The sequence below is a fragment of the Babylonia areolata genome, chromosome 15 (genome assembly GCF_041734735.1).
Source record: "Babylonia areolata isolate BAREFJ2019XMU chromosome 15, ASM4173473v1, whole genome shotgun sequence".
Lineage (NCBI taxonomy): Eukaryota > Metazoa > Mollusca > Gastropoda > Neogastropoda > Buccinidae > Babylonia > Babylonia areolata.
The window spans coordinates 30,467,970-30,485,469 of NC_134890.1; the positions used below are offsets into that span (position 1 = coordinate 30,467,970).

The following is a 17,500-nucleotide window of genomic DNA, read 5'->3' on the forward strand; positions in this document are numbered from 1 at the left end:
ACCTACACCCACCCTGCATCCAAGCAACTCATTGGTGCCGCCCCTGATGGCGGAGTTGCTCTCGAGGTTCTTGGCGCTCTTCAGCGTGCTCTGTAGCCCCTCCCACCCACCACCAATCTACCCTAACATTCCTCCCACCCTGCATGCATCCCAGCAACTCACCGGTGCCGCCCCTGATGGAGGAGTTGCTCTTGAGGTTCTCGGCGCTCTTCAGCGTGCTCTGCAGCCCTGAGGCCTGCCCCACGGCCCGGTCCCTCTCCAGACGAGCCAGCATCTTCTCCTTCATGGCCACCTCGTACTTGCTCCTCAGGGTCTGCAGGGTGGGCTCGTACTGGGCGTAGTGCCGCTTCAGCCGCTTGAGGTCGTCAATCAGCTTGTTCTTCTCCTGCACCACCCGCTTGTGGTGCATGCGGTGATAGTCCCGCTCCTTGCGCAGCTTCACGTAGGTCTCCTTGGCTTTCCTGTCGTTGTTTTTTACGCTTATAGTTGACTTCATCAAGTTTTTGCGCCTTATACATATTATCATTAGTAGTAGTAGTTCTTTTTTTTTTTTAATGTATTTATCCATTATTTATTTATCTATTTTATTTATTTATTTAAAAAAATTTTTTTTTTCTCAAGGCCTGACTAAGCATGTTGGGTTACGCTGCTGGTCAAGCATCTGCTTGGCAGATGTGGTGTAGGGTATATGGATTTGTCCGAACGCTGTGATGCCTCCTTGAGCTACTGAAACTGAAACTGAAACTGTTTCCCCATCAGAATGATAATAATAACAATAATAATAATGACAATAATAATAATAACAATGTACACTTATATAGCACCCTTTCTCTCTAAGAGCCCAGGGCGATTTACATGAAAGAAAAAAATGACAAATGACACAAATCATTCGTGACCACTCACGTGTCCCCATGTTGTTTACTTGTCTATGTTGTGATAATGCACCTGACCAAATTTCTCCAGTTGGAGATAATAAAGTTATTCTTATCTTATCTTATCTTCTCAAAACCACTCCCTCTCCCACCCCTCCCACCCTCCCTACCCAACTCTCCATGCGTCCAAAGTGAAGAGCGAAAAGCAGAGACAGAATCAGATGCACGGATATAATGAGGAAGGTTGTTCCAGACACGAGAATCAGAATACTTTTTATCATCTCAGTAAAGAAACTAGATCATGGTGAAGTCTATGATACACGAATAAAGATTACAGGTGAAACAGTGAAAATCTGGCACGGCAACTGATCTAACAACAAAATCACACTCAACAGAGTCATGGCAAACCAAGAGAGCACCTCCATAGGGAAGTGGTGGTGGTGGTAGTGGTGGGGGGCGGGGGAGGGTAGGATGAGGAAAGCGGCAGAGGGGGGTGTGGTGAGTGTGGGGTGGAGGAAAGAGGGGGGAAGAGAGACATGGGTTTGTGGCTGAAGTGAAGTAAAGTGGGGTGGGAGGGGTACAGGGTGTGGGGTGTGGGGTGATGGAAAGAGGAGTCAGAGGGGTGGGGTGGGGGCTGTGGAGGGGGGGGGGGAAGGGGTGGATGAAGGACAGAATCATTGATGATCAATACTTTTCCCGGCAAGTTTATTTCATTTCAGGACACACTCTAAGCAGAGCGACTTACAGAGCAGCATTTCGAAACTTGACGACCTCTGTCTTGAGAAACTTGACCTCACTGTCAAGGTCACTGTTCCGACTGTAGATGTCAGGGACGACTCCAATGTCCTCTTCATGCAGCAGGCCTCTCTGCTGCAGCTCATACCTGACGAAGGGACAGAACTGCTGTGACAAATACATCGCTTCAGAAAGAGTTATCAGTTTCCATCGCTTCAGAGACTGTTGTAGAATTAAAATCACTTCAGAGAAAGTTATCAGTTTACATCGCTTCAGAGACAGTTATCAATTTACATTGTTTAAGAGAGAGGTATGAAATGACATCACTTCAGAAATAGTTATCAATTTACACTGCTTCAGCAACAATTATAGAATTACATTACTTCAGAGAAAGTTATCAGTTTACATCCCTTCAGAGACAGTTATCAATTTACATTGTTTAAGAGAGAGTTATGAAAATGACATCACTTCAGAAATAGTTATCAATTTACACTGCTTCAGCAACAATTATATAATTACATTACTTTAGATAAAGTTATCAGTTTACATGGCTTCAAAGACAGTTATCAATTTACATCATTTAAGAGAGAGTTACGAAATGACATCACTTCAGAAATAGTTATCAATTTACATTGCTTCAGCGACAATTATAGAATTACATCACTTCAGACAGAATTAACAGTTTATATCGCTTCAGAGACAGTTATCAATTTACATCATCAGACAGAGTTATGAAAAGACATCACTTCAGAAACAGTTCTCAATTTGCATTGCTTCAGTGACAGTCATCGAATTACATCACTTCAGAGAGAGTTATCAATTTACACTGCTTCAAAGACAGTTATCAAACTACATCGCTCAGAGAGAGTTATTAATTTACATCGCTTTAGAGACAGTTACCAATTAACATCACTTCAAAGAGAGTTGTCAATTTACATCGCTTCAGAAACACTTATCAATTTACATCACTTCAAAGAGAATTATCAAATGATACCACTTCAGAGAGAGTTATTAATTTACATCGCTTCAGAGACAGTTATCAAATGATAATGCTTCAGACAGAGTTATCAAATGACATCACTTCAGAGACAGTTATCAGTTTACATCGTTTCAGAGACAGTTATCAATTTACATCACTTCTGAGAGAGTTATCAATTTACATCACTTCACAGCTATCAATTTACATCACTTCAGAGAGAGTTATCAACTTACATCACTTCAGAGAGAGTTATGAAATTACACTGCTTCAGAGACAATTATCAATTTACTTTGCTTCACAGACAATTATGAAATACAGTTATCAATTTACATCACTTTAGAGACAGTTATCAGGCTACGTCACTTGAGAGACAGTTATCAAATAACATCACTTCAGAAACAGTTACCAATTTACATCGCTTCAAAGACAGTTATCAAACTACATCGCTTCAGAGAGAGTTGTGATAAAAAGAAAATCATGATAATAATCATGTGCATATAGTGTTTCTCCAGAAATACTGCTCAAAGCGCTTTACATTTCGTCCTCCCCCCCCCTCCCCCCCCAAGCCTCCAACATCTTCCACCCCACACATGGAGCATAAGCCAGAATACACTCACGTAACTGAATATTGCAAGCCACCCACCCACCCACCCACCCACCCATGACGCAATCCGGAAAATGCATCCTTGCAACATGCACTCAGGCATGTACATATATATACATATATATACGAATGCGCGGATACTCCCAAGTACCCCACCACACACACACAGCAATACAATGAATGAATAAATAAGTACAACGCAACACAACACAACACAGCATGACACGACACAACACGACACAACACAACACAACACAATACCATACAGAACAGACCCCCAGACAGTACCTACACAGCAGCAACGCCTGCGGTCTGTGACAAGTTCACACGCACTCACCACTCCGTCTGGAAGCAGTCCAGGGTGCGGGACATGCCCATGCGCACCAGGAAGTTGCGCACAAAGTCGTCCACCACCTCGGGCTTCTGCACCAGGCTGGGCTTGGCTCCCAGGTCACGGGCACCCTGAGGATACAGTGCGACAGGTGTGTGCAGGTGTGAATGTATTGTGCTGTGTTGTATTGTATGGTATGGTACTATGTGGTATGGTATGGTATTGTATTACTTGTATTGTATTGTATCGTACTGGCTTGGTTCCCAGGTCACGGGCACCCTGAGGATGCAGTGAGACAGGTGTGTGCAGGTGTGAACGTGTTGTGCTGTGTTGTATTGTATGGTATGGTACTATGTGGTATGGTATGGTATTGTATTACTCGTATTGTCTTGTACTGGCTTGGTTCCCAGGTCACGGGCACCCTGAGGATGCAGTGCGACAGGTGTGTGCAGGTGTGAACGTATTGTGCTGTGTTGTATTGTATGGTATGGTACTATGTGGTATGGTATGGTATTGTATTACTCGTATTGTATTGTATTGTACTGGCTTGGTTCCCAGGTCATGGGCACCCTGAGGGCACAGTGCGACAGGGTGTGAACGTATTGTATTGTATTGTATTGTATTGTATTGTATTGTACTGGCTTGGTTCCCAGGTCATGGGCACCCTGAGGGCACAGTGCGACAGGGTGTGAATGTATTGTATTGTATTGTATTGTATTGTATTGTATTGTATTGTATTGTATTGTATTGTATTGTATTGTATTGTATTGTATTGTATTGTATTGCATTGTATTGAATTGTATTGTATTGGCTTGGCTCACAGTCACCTTGAGGGTACAGTGTGACACGGTGTGCAGGTGTGAGTATTGTAGTGTAATGTGTTGTATGGTATGGTATGGTATTGTATTACTCGTATTGTATCATATTGTATTGTACTGTATTGTAGGCTATGGTATGGTATGACATGGTATTGTATTGTAATGTTGTATGGTATGTATTGTATTGTATTGCTTTGTTTTGTATTGTATGGTATGGTATGGTATGGTATGGTATGGTATTGTATTGTATTGTATTACTTGTACTGTATTGTATTGTACTGTATTTTATGATATGGTATGGTATGGTATGGTATTGTAATGTATTGTATTGGTGTATTGTATTGTATTGTATCGTATCGTATCGTATCGTATCGTATTGTATCGTATCGTATTGTATTGTATTGTATTGTATAACCGAGAGTGCCATCCTTTTAAAAAAAATTTTTCTGCCTGCAATTCTATTTGTTTTCCTATTGAAGTGGGTGAATTTTTCAACAGGATTTTGCCAGGGACAAGCCATTTGTTACTGTCTTTTATGTGCGCTAAATTGAAGTGGGTGAATTTTTCAACAGGATTTTGCCAGGGACAAGCCATTTGTTACCGTGTTTTCTTTTATGTGCACTAAGTGCATGTTGCACAAGGGACCTCGGTTTATTGTCTTATCCGAATGACTAGCATCCACACCACTACTCAAGATCTAGAGGAGAGGGAGAAAATACTGGGCGACTGCGGGATTCAAACCAGTGCTCTCAGATTCTCTCACTTCCTAGGCAGACGCATTACTACCAGGCCAACACACCATGTGTAATCCCACATGTATTGTGTCAGTGCAAAGTAGGGGAAAGTATATTTATCTACTTTATCAAAATGTCTTGGCTCAATCAGACAGGCGCAGTTCCTCAAACGTTTTCACATATACACATGCACATGGAAAAAAGCGTGTGTGCATACACACACACAATAACATACACACACATAATGTACACATATACACGCGCACTCATACACATATGTATACACACAAAAGACACACACTCATACACATGCACAATGACACACATTCTTTTCAAAACATGCAATTAAATGCAAGCACACACATGCACACACACACACACACACACAAATACAAACACAAGCATGCAAGAGCACATGCACGCACATGCACATACACTCACATATACAAACACAAACATGTACACACATGCCCATGTACAAACACACACACATACATACATACATACTTACATACATACATACATACACATGCACACACCCACACACAAAGACATACCCCCCACCCCGCCACCCCCACACACACCATACTTTTTTTGATGTGTCTCAAATATCACTTTCAGTGGGACGACATAAGAATTTAAGAAATGAAAGACTACCAACACACAAGCACCCACACTAATGCACCCACATGCACCCCCTGTCCCCAAACACACCTAATTAACAAGAAAAATATCTGTGCAAACAAGAAAATGAACAGAGGAAAGAAAGCAACTCACAGCAGCATCCACATCCTCGGAGGCCTCTCTGACAGTCCTGACGGCAGCATCCAGATCTTCCTCTACCTCTGTTCGACATCATCATCACCACCATCATCATCATCTCTGTCCTCACAACTATCATCATCATCATCATCATCATCCACATCACTATCATCACTATCCTCACAACTATCATCATCATCATCAATCACTATCCCCACAATTATCATCACCATCATCATCACTATCCCCAAAACTATCATCATCATCATCATCATCATCATCACTATCCCCAAAGCTATCATCATCATCATCACTATCCTCACAATTACCATCACTATTATCATTGTAATCACTATCCTCATAACTATCATCATCACCGCCATCATCATCACTGTCCTCAAAACTATTATCATCATCATCATCACCACCACCATCATCACAATCCTCACAATCATCATCATCATCGTCACTATCATCATCATCATCTTCTTCATCATACAATCATCACCACCACCACCTTTTGTAGATATGGAGCATCATATATATGAGAAAGAATAATTCAATGACAGCAAGGATGGCATCAACAACACCGGGAGAAGTAGGTTAAAAAGAAAGAAGAGGTAGGTGGCTTCTAAACAAATAACTGCAAAATTTACCGAAGAAAAATATGTCCTTGAACATTATCTCAGAATGAGTGTGTATCAATGTGGTACAGAATCACTAATGAGAAGATTTCATGTGACGATGTGACCAAATCATCAACCCAAAGATGGAATTAAAAAACAAACAAAAAAACAAACAAACAAAACAACAAAAAAAGAACAAAGCAACAAGACAAAAAAACAAAACAACAAAAAGAAACTGAGTACTACAATAGTCAAACATGATCATGGTAACAAGTGGAAGAAGTGACAAAGCAATACAAGTTTTCCCTTCCTTACCAAGAATAAAATAAATGAACAGCAAGAAAGCAATACAATTACTCATTTCCACTCACCAGCAGCAACAAATTCCTCGTCCACAGGGACCTCTTCATATTCATAATCATCGTGGACGTCATCAATCACCTCCTCTCCTGTCCAAAGTTAAGGAAGACGCTGATGAAAACAACTGAGTCTTTCATAACATAATTGAAGGAATACATCCTGGCACAATGTAGACTTTGTGAGGGAAAAAAAAAGTTTCACACTAACATCTATGGTTGAAACAAGTTTAAAATCATAAGGGCAATTTATGTTGGGACCCAAATCTCTAACCCCCCTTTCCTTAAAAAGAATCAATGGCGGTTGGGGTCTCTGTTTCTTATTTACCAATTTGTAATGGATTTTCACTCAAGTACTTACACACACACACACACACACACACACACACAAACAACAACAACAACAAACAAACAAAACAACAACAACACACACACACATGGCCGACAAAGAAACGAGAAGATGATCTGAAAGGAGTCCTTGCTATGTGACTGATACATATGAACGATTAAAAACCACCATTAAATAAAATATGTCTTTGGAAAGCATCAAACGACTTGAAGAGATCGACCACAGCTAAATCGGTAAGAGTTTTGAATGTTAATATGACGACGACAAATCTCATATACCAACACATCTAAACTTTCAATATAAAAGTACTCGGTGAGGTAATATTTTAAACCAAACCATCACCAAACACAAATAAAAAGGATACTTTCGAGGTAGTATTTGTCGGAATCTTGCACAGCAGCCATGTTGCTATATCCCGGTTGCCATGTACAATGTACCAAACGCGACTTCAAATAGTGAGAGTAGAGCACGAGCAAGGGAGAGAAACATGTCACCACTGCAATGGGTTACGGTTTCGTTTTACAAAATAACAAACAAACGGACGAACGGACGAAACAAACGAATGAAACAGAATAAAAATGAATATAGATATTCAAACAATTCATCAAAAAGACTTACAAAAAACAACAGCAGATGCAAGAAAGGAAAAAGGTAAAAGAACAATGTCTGCAGCAACGAGATCCACATTAACTTTACAAATAAGGAAAAAACATAACGACGCCACAAGAACGACACGAATAAGAACATCAACAACAGCAATAAGAAGAAGAGCAACAACACAAAAATAAGTTAATAAATAAATAAATGATAATAATGACATTAATAACAATGATAATGATAGTAGTAGTAGTAGTAGTAGTACACCTATAAAAACTTTGTTCAGCTTTTAAAAAAGACATCACATACTACTACTGCTATTACTACAACATGTTTGTCGCTGCTGCTGCTGATAGTAGTAGTAATAAAATGGTGGGTTTTTTCCCCCCCTTTTGGTTGAATAATCAACAAGGGTAATACAATCTTATCTTCTGCTGCTTCTACTACTGCTGCTGCTGTTGATGTTGATAAACAGCTGAATGTTGACTATGATGAGTTATACCTGATCAATTATTAATCTTCAGTTCAATTAATCATCAGCAGTAACGATTATTAAGTTCTATAAGTAGACTGGGTATATAACATGGAATAATGATCTTCTCTTCTTCCATTTAAAAAAAAAAATTATTTAAAAAAAAAAATAATTATTACTACTACCTTTTTCTATATTATAATTATTATTTATTTATTTATTTATGTAAGCTTATCTATTATTTATCCCCCCACCCTTTTTTTTCCAAGGCCTGACTAAGCGCGTTGGGTTACACTGCTGGTCAGGCATCTGCTTGGCAGATGTGGTGTAGCGTATATGGTTTTGTCCGAACACAGTGACGCCTCCTTGACGGCTACTGAAACTGAAACTGAAACTGATCTTCTTCCATTGAAGTGGCCACACAGTCATCATGTTGACTATTCTGTCACTTTGAGGTGAGGTCAGATGTGCAGCGAAAAAAAAGAAAAAGAAAAAAAGAAAAGAGAATCTGGGCTACTGGGGGAGACTGGAGTCCCTTGACACAAACGTGTCAGTGGCCTTGGCATCCACAACTTCCTGGGGGAAGTCATTCCAGTCTCTGATGGTCCGTGGTAAGAAGGACGCCTGCTGGCACTGGGTCCGGAACTGAGGTAGAGTGAGCTGCTGGTTGTGGCCTCTTCTCTAGCGAGCGGGCAGAGATGATGATACTATTACCAAGATAAGATTTTAGGGGGTACGTGTTGGCTATGGAGTAAACATGTAACAGCATAAGCCTTCGAGGCATTTTTGCTGAGTTTTGTATCGAAAGCTTTCAGTCTGATCCTAAATTATCAATAATGTATGAACATGTCTGTATTTGATCATACTACTGGTTGATTCATAGTTTCCAAATTACGAACATGACAATGTGAAATTTGCCACTTTGCTGGTCTAGTTCTCAAACATTGCTCCAAGATGCTTATTCTATAGAAAAAAAAGAAGAAAAAAGGTAGCCCTGTTGTACAGAAATAGGTGTGTATAGTTCTGTGGTGTCTCATTCAAGTCTTGCAGGACTGTCAACCCACTGGCAGAAAACTGAGACCAATGTGTGAAGGCAAAAAGTGGTGTACCTGCCCGTGCAAAAATATGACTGATTTTTATTGTAATTTTGGATTTTTGTTTGCTTGAATGATTGTGTTCGTTCTGAAGTTTTATGTCCTTCCATCTTGTGATATCAGATGAAGAGATGGGAAAACATTGTTTTCGTATGTGAGTAAGAAAAAGTGTGTGTGTGTGTGTGTGTGTGTGTGTGTGTGTACACGTGTTAGGGTGGGTGGATGGGTGCTGTTGTCATTACGTTAATGTCTGTTCACTAAAGTGATTATATGTCTTTCCATCTTGTGATATCAGATTATGAGATGGGAAAACATTGTTTTCGTATGTGAGTGAGAAAAAGTGTGTGTGTGTGTATGCGTGTGTGTGTGTGTGTGTGTGTGTGTGTACACGTGTTAGAGTGGGTGGGTGGGTGCTGTTGTCATTACGTTAATGTGATTATAGACCAAAAGAAAGTGTGCAGTGTATGTGTTTATGTGTACGGGAATGTGTTCTGAGTGTATACACTTACAATTGAGACAAAAAAAAGAAGAAAAAAAGTGTGTGTGTGTGTGTGTGTGTGTGTTAGTAGTAGTCTTCAATTCAATGTCTTTCCATTTCAAGTGATATTAGATGAAAAAGAACAACAACAAAAAACAACACAAAAAGCTGAGGGGGGTGAAAGAGGGGGCTGGACTGTGTGTGTGTGAGTAAATGTGAGTGTATAATTATGTGTATGCTCAAGATAGGTAGATAGATAGACAGAGAGAGAGAGAGAGAGAGAGAGAGAGAGATCATAAGAACCACAGAGACAAAGAAACAGAGAGATGGAGGGGAGTGAGGAGGGGGAGGTGTGTGTGTGGCCAGGTGTATTACAGAGAGGTGTTGCACACATCCAGGAAAGGTATGAAAGTATCCACTGGTTCGAGTCCAATACAAATATCATGATTTTTACTCCTCCTCCACTACGTCTCACGTGGTGATCAAGGTGCTAATCATTCAGATGAGATGATAAACTAAGGCTCTGTGTGCAGCATGCACTTGGTGCACGTAGAAGAACCCATGAAAACAAAATAAGTGTTGTAGTTAGATCTTGAGCAGTGATCAAAGTGCTAATCATTCAGATGTGATGATAAACTAAGGCTCTGTGTGCTAATCATTCAGATGAGACGATAAACTAAGGCTCTGTGTGCTAATCATTCGGATGAGACGATAAACTAAGGCTCTGTGTGCTAATCATTCGGATGAGACGATAAACTAAGGCTCTGTGTGCTAATCATTCAGATGAGACGATAAACTAAGGCTCTGTGTGCTAATCATTCAGATGAGACGATAAACTAAGGCTCTGTGTGCTAATCATTCGGATGAGACGATAAACTAAGGCTCTGTGTGCTAATCATTCGGATGAGACGATAAACTAAGGCTCTGTGTGCTAATCATTCAGATGAGACGATAAACTAAGGCTCTGTGTGCTAATCATTCAGATGAGACGATAAACTAAGGCTCTGTGTGCTAATCATTCAGATGAGACGATAAACTAAGGCTCCGTGTGCAGCATGCACTTGGTGCACGTAGAAGAACCCATGAAAACCCATGAAAACAAAATAAGTGTTGTAGTTAGATCTTGAGCAGTGATCAAGGTGCTAATCACTCAGATGAGACGATAAACTAAGGCTCTGTGTGCAGCATGCACTAAGCGCACACAGAAGAACCCATGAAAACAGAAGGGTTGTAGATGGCAAAATTCTGGACGCGCGCGCGCACACACACACACACACACACACAAATCCACTTTAATAACAGAACAAATAAATGTGCAGACAGAAAAAGAAGAAAAACGGAAAGAAAAAAAAAAGAAGAAAAAAGGTGGCATTACACTGAGGTGACAAAATTTCTTTAGAAGAGCAGCCTGAATTTCACAAAGAGAAATTTGTAGTGACAAAATGTAGCTCAGTACATAATGATACAATGCCAATCAGATACAATCCAAACCAGACCCCCAGGCAAGAAAGAGACCGACCTAAAACAGTGGGATGAACATGGGTAATGGCTGTACCATCAGAGGCCCACCACAATACATAAGCTCTTCCCCACTATGTGTCATTTTCTTCTATTTATGTACAAGTGGGCAGCAAATCCCACATTCACACTCATGTGTGAGTTTGACTTTACATGCACAACTGTTTATACCCAGCCATGTTGGGAACTATACTTCATTTTCCAGGTTGAGCATGCTAGGTATGTTCTCGTTTTCATGACCCACTGAATGCAGTCATGGATTACAGGATCTTTAATGCGTGCATTTGATCTGCATGTGGTCACACAAAAGGGAGTTCAGGCACCAGCAGGTCTGCACACTGGAAAATTTTCCACCTTTAATCCACCAGGTGCTATGACTGGTATTGAAACCTAGGATCCACTGATTGGAAGTCCAGTGCTTGAAACACTCTGTTGTGCCCAGAACATGTTAATTTGGAAACCACCATACTATAATGATTATAATGATGTCAGTCATGTATAAAACACAAACTGTTGTCTGTTTATTTCTTCTAAAAAAAGTTTCTGCTCTTGTTTTTTGTGGATGACTGGAGTGAACGTAACTAAAATGCCCTATAGATTTTTGTTTGTTTTGGTTTTGTTAATGCTTTAAAAAAAATTGTCAATACTAAAGAGTTGCATTTTTGGTCTTATGTAACGATTAAGACTGTATCTCTGTGGTTATCTTTTGAAGTTTGTTGTCACTGGGTGTAATTATTATGACTTGAAAAACAAAACACACACACATAGCTAAGCACATAGTTCTGTTCACAGATGTTTTTCTTCAAATCTGAAATAGATATGGGTAAACTTGACTGCAAAGAGTACATAACAGAAATGCACAGATATATAACTGCTTAAATGCATGCATACGCACACAGAAACTGAAGTCACACAATGTGAAGACGTTGAATGAAAATACACGCACACAAACACATATACTGCACTGTATACGGCTGGGATTATAAACCACTGTAATTGAACAGATCAAGAAACATTCATACAGTCCCTGAAAACAAGCTTGACTCTGGTGAACAACAATGATCACAAACATCTGGCCCTTCACACATTGACTGCTACTGATGAGTATACTCATCAATGAAGAGCTGTTGTGTAACTGAGAAGAGTTGTGGTGACAGGTCAGAATTGTGTTCATATCAAATGTTTTGGACTCCCTGCTCTTGGGCCTGCTGTGAAACATGGACGACGTATCGCCGTCACATTCAACAACTTGAGCAGTTTCATCAGAGATGCCTACGAAAGACCCTCGGCATAAAGTGGCAAGACAGGGTCTCCAACCTCCAGGTCCTAGAGGGGAGCGGCCTGCCCAGCATCGAAAGCCTGCTGATCCAGTGCCAGCTACGCTGGACAGGACACGTCCGCATGACAGACAGCAAGATCCAGAAGATGCTTTTGTATGGTCAGCTGAAGGAAGGCCATCGTGAACTTGGAAGACCCTGCAAGCGCTTCAAGGACACATTGAAGACAAACCTCAAAGCCTGTGACATAGACATCGCTTCCTGGGAAACTGATGCCCTTGACCACTCTCGCTGGAGGATGCTGTGCTCTAGTGGCATAAAGACATTTGAAAGCAAGAAAACACTGGCCATTAATGAGAAGCGTGAGCGAAGGAAGCAGGGCTCAACTTCTGGAGACGTTTTCCCTTGCAACACCTGTGGGAAGTGCTGCGCATCCAGAATCGGCCTCTTCTCCCATATGAGGACACACACCGACAGATAAGCCTGCCTACCTACTCATCTGTCGGACTGACGGGAGACTCCATCATCTTGGGCTCGCATCACACCACTTACTAGTACACAAGAAGTGACTCCTCTGTTACCTTCTGGAACTTCCTCATGTCAGTACAAGAATCTATGGTGAACGTTCTTTCCTCTCTGTTGCTCCTCCTCATATCTGGAACAACCTTCATCATCATATCTGCTTCCACCTCTGCCTTTTGGTCTTCACTAAAAACTTGTCTTTTTAAAACCTATCTATAAGCTCCCTCAGCTTCTTTCTGCTCTGACACCATCCATGTCAGCTCACTTTAGAAGCATGATGAATGAGAAAGGGAGAGTGGGGCGGGGGGTGGGGAGTTGAGGAGGTGGGGGGTGGGGGAGGGAGGTGTTTGAGAAAGAGTGGTCATGAATGATTTATGTAACTTGTGTCTTTTTCTTTCATGTAAAGTGCCCTGAGCTCTTAGAGAGAAAAGGCACTATATAAATGTACATTATCATTATCATTCCTATCATCAAAATTCATGCCATGCTGATCTCATTTTACTGAGGTTCAGCAGTTGAAGGGTTAACCCATTCAACCCTGCGCAGTTTTACAGCCTCATCAGGCCTCCATGCCATATTGAAGCAGGGGAAAAAAAAAGCAGAACATATGCTGTTTTTCCTCCAAATCATGTGTGGGCACATGGGGAAACACTGTAGATATTAGTTCCCTTTGTGGTTTAGACATATATAGTAATGTGAAAACCGTTTCAATGAGACAAATCTTGATGCCAGAGCAATGCCCAGACACAGGGCTCAATGAGGTAAACCAGTGAGTTGTAAATGTTACTGGACATAAACGAGGCTTGTACACACACATATGCATACACACACGAAAGTCTCTGATGCACACTTGTGTCTGTACATACAACACACACACACACACACACACTCGTACACTCATGCACTGCCCATACAAAGTCATCACAGTGTGGGGGAATATGTTTTTTAATAGAACATCTACCTGTATATAAATGCCTTCACATAGAACTTCAAATAAATATACATTGCAAAAAGCCCACATGCTTTCAATAAAAAAAAAAGATCACCTGGTAGCGCTAATTCCCAAAGGGATCACACATGCTTTCCAACTTAACACACAGACAATTTTATAATGAAAAGAAAGAAATAAACAAACAAATAACAGTCTTAACAGAGCAAATGTATAGGGAAAAAAAACAACCAAGTTGTGTTGAGGTGATATCACAATTCCTCATGAAAACGAAAAACCTGTTAATTCTTTTGAGCTAAAAATAGCCTTGACGTGGTCAGCTTTTGTTTTTGTTTTTGTAGTTGCTGGAGAGGTAGTCAGGGTAACCACGGCATGCGTTCTGCATGATGGTCAGGAACTGGGGAACTCCCGTCTGTCAACACAACAAAAAACAGGCCACACTGTACACTGGTAGCTGATATATATATATATATATATATATATATATATATATATATATATATGTATGAACGACAGAGAGATAACAATAATGACAATGATTTTGTTTCATGAGGGAAGTGGAACAGGCCACACTGTACACTGGCAGCTGATATATATATATATATATATATATATATATATATATATATATATATATATATATATATATGAACAACAGACAGATAACAATAATGATAACAATTCTGTTTCATGAGGAAAGTGGAAAAGGCCACACTGTACACTGGTAGCTGATATATACATATACATATATATATATATATATATATGAACAGAGAGATAACAATAATAACAATTTTGTTCCATGAGGGAAGTGGAACAGGCCACACTGTACACTGGTAGCTGATATATATATATATATATATATATACATGAACAACAGAGAGATAACAATAATGACAATGATTTTGTTTCATGAGGGAAGTGGAACAGGCCGCACTGTACACTGATAGCTGCGATGAAAAGACAGACAGAGAGGTAACAACAATGATAATGATTCTGTTTCACGAGGGAAGTGGCTTAAGTGTGCATGCTTCTTTACACCTAAAGAAAAAAGAAAAGAAAAGAAAAGAAAAGATGGAGAAACAGACACACAGAGAGAACAACTGAGAGACAGAGAAAGAGACAGACAGAGAAGAGACAGAGACAAAGACAGACTGAGAGAGAGAGATAAGATGAGATGAGATGATTTATTCACTCAAGGCCATAGCCCCATATGAATGAAGGGCGATAATACAGTATGCATATGTCAACATACTATCAGTAAACATTCACCATTTTCACAATTAGTTAAAGAAATTATGATAATACTGATTCCTCTTAACTTAAAAGCTCTGTGTAAATACAATGCGAGATTACGTATGACACCATCATCAGATGATGCCATCAATAAACATAATTTAAACAAACATGGACGTTCATAATATTTCTTTGGAATAAATCTTACGCGAAATCCATGCAACACAGGACACATCAAAACAAAATGCACTTCATCTTCATTTGACAGTTTGCACAAAGGACACAACTTCTCTCTGTGATCAACAATCTTATAATGATATCTGTGCATATAAATTTCAGAAATGCCAAATCTAAATCTTGTTAATAAAACTCGTAGATATCTTTCCATGTTAAACAAAAGATAATTCTTTACTAAATGTGTAGAAGTATGAGATCTGTAGAGACAGAATCTATCACTTGACTGAATATAATTTTCCCAGTTTTGCCATCTACAGTCTATCAAACGCTGACGAAAAAGTTTCAGAAACATATTCTCATTACCTACTCCTTGATATTCCCAAACATATCCAAAGCCCAGTTCACAGAGACAAGTTCGTACATTTGACGCCCAGTTCTTTTTACCTCTAGAATCTAAATCATACAACATATTATAGGATTTACATGGCAGTCTGTTTTCATTCATTTTTAGTAATTTAAACCAGTATCGAACACATCTAACTGCAGAATTTATATAGATTTGATGTCTATTCGTCTCACCGTATACTAAATTGTTAGGTGCATTCATTTCAACTCCTAAAAACTTTTTCAGTCCAAATAAATGAACGGACTCACATTGTATTGTAGCATTTTTATCTAGACCCCATAATTCTGAGCCATATTGTACGATGGGCTGTATCTGAGTATCGAAAATCTTAATAAAAATATCCAAAGAATTACTGTTTAATGAAAAGAGTTTCTTCATAATATGTAACAGCACATTCTTTGCTCTGCTTGAAAGATCCCTGCATGCAGCTACAAAACTCAAACGAGTAGAAAAAAGAATTCCAAGATATTTGTAAGCATTGACAACTGGCATATCAATACCACCATACACCCACCTTTCCCTTGCTGCCAAATAACCACCTTTCCTAAAAACAATAATATTACTTTTATCTAGATTAACATTTAATTGCAATTTAGTAGCTGAATTTTTTAAGTTATTCAATTGTGTCTGTACACCAATAGACTGAGAGAGAGAGAAAGAGAGAGAGAAAGATTTAGCTGAAATCAAGTTATAGAAAAAATAAGAGGATATGTAAGGAATGAACCAAAAAAAAAAACAAAAAACAAAAAAAACACCAACAACCAAACAAAAACAAAACAAACAAGCAAAAAAAACCCCCAAAAACACACACACAAAAAAACAAAAAACACCACACACACATGCACAAGCATTCACACACACACACACACACACACATGTAGTTCGGTACACATAACACAGGCACAAACATTCTCACCTTGGCAGCCCAGTTGATAAGCCAGGTAGGAATGTTTCCTTTGGGGTTGTCATAGTAACGCATGTATGCTGTCAACAGGAACAAAACAAAAAGGGTGAGGGGGTGGGGGGGCGGGGGGTGGTGTATGTGTGGGGGTGGGGGGGTGGGTTGTTGGGGGAGAGGAACACAGATGTGAGAGTTTCTCTTCTAAGCAGTGTCTGTAATACAAAACTGATTTTGCATCCCATGATGAAATCTCCACTGAAAGCTAGAATAACTCATTTTCTTTCTTTTTTTATTTTATTTATTTCTTTTTTTTTTTTTTACATGTGATCTATAAGGTTGTATTTCCTGACTGTGAAACAGATGAAAACATAATAACAGACATGTGGAGTCTGTTCCAATCATTCTCTCAGTCTCACTTACCAAGTCTGTCTCAGAGTCTTTAATTTCTACAATAACAGTAATGATGATGATAATAATACTAATGTGCATTTATAGTACTTATGCAAAAAGGGCCTTTCAGTCTTAAAAGCAATGGCAACCAAAGGAATTGAACAACGCCACCTCTTCCTGCTATACCAATCACTCGTCCTCAGTGTGATCGACTACGGACTTGGGCTAACAACACCGTCTCAAAGCAACCTCCTAAAATTAGAAAGAGTCCAAAATGAAGCTATGAGGCTGATCCTTGGAACAACAAAAGACACGCC

At 39.7% G+C, this 17,500-nt stretch overlaps 2 protein-coding genes across 4 annotated transcripts in view; both read right to left on the reverse strand.

Annotated features, from left to right (window-relative positions):
• Positions 1 to 7,593, reverse strand: part of LOC143290554 (sperm-associated antigen 16 protein-like) — a 30,913-nt gene extending 23,320 nt beyond the window's left edge. For both annotated transcript variants that reach the window (XM_076600099.1, XM_076600098.1), the window contains exons 1-6: positions 7,531 to 7,593; positions 6,833 to 6,910; positions 5,851 to 5,918; positions 3,528 to 3,652; positions 1,618 to 1,755; positions 163 to 461 (exon numbers count right to left, since the gene is read on the reverse strand). In XM_076600099.1, the coding sequence (XP_076456214.1) occupies positions 163 to 461; positions 1,618 to 1,755; positions 3,528 to 3,652; positions 5,851 to 5,918; positions 6,833 to 6,910; positions 7,531 to 7,570 (748 nt within the window). In that variant the 5' untranslated portion in view covers positions 7,571 to 7,593. The remainder of the gene's footprint in view (positions 1 to 162; positions 462 to 1,617; positions 1,756 to 3,527; positions 3,653 to 5,850; positions 5,919 to 6,832; positions 6,911 to 7,530) is intronic.
• Positions 7,594 to 13,582: 5,989 nt separating this feature from the next.
• The window catches only part of LOC143290254 (phosphatidylcholine transfer protein-like), a 14,739-nt gene continuing 10,821 nt past the window's right edge, over positions 13,583 to 17,500 (reverse strand). Inside the window, exons 5-6 of one of the 2 annotated variants that reach the window (XM_076599595.1) lie at positions 16,809 to 16,876; positions 13,583 to 14,485 (exon numbers count right to left, since the gene is read on the reverse strand). In XM_076599595.1, the coding sequence (XP_076455710.1) occupies positions 14,390 to 14,485; positions 16,809 to 16,876 (164 nt within the window). In that variant the 3' untranslated portion in view covers positions 13,583 to 14,389. The remainder of the gene's footprint in view (positions 14,486 to 16,808; positions 16,877 to 17,500) is intronic. The other variant, XM_076599594.1, reaches the window with a different exon arrangement.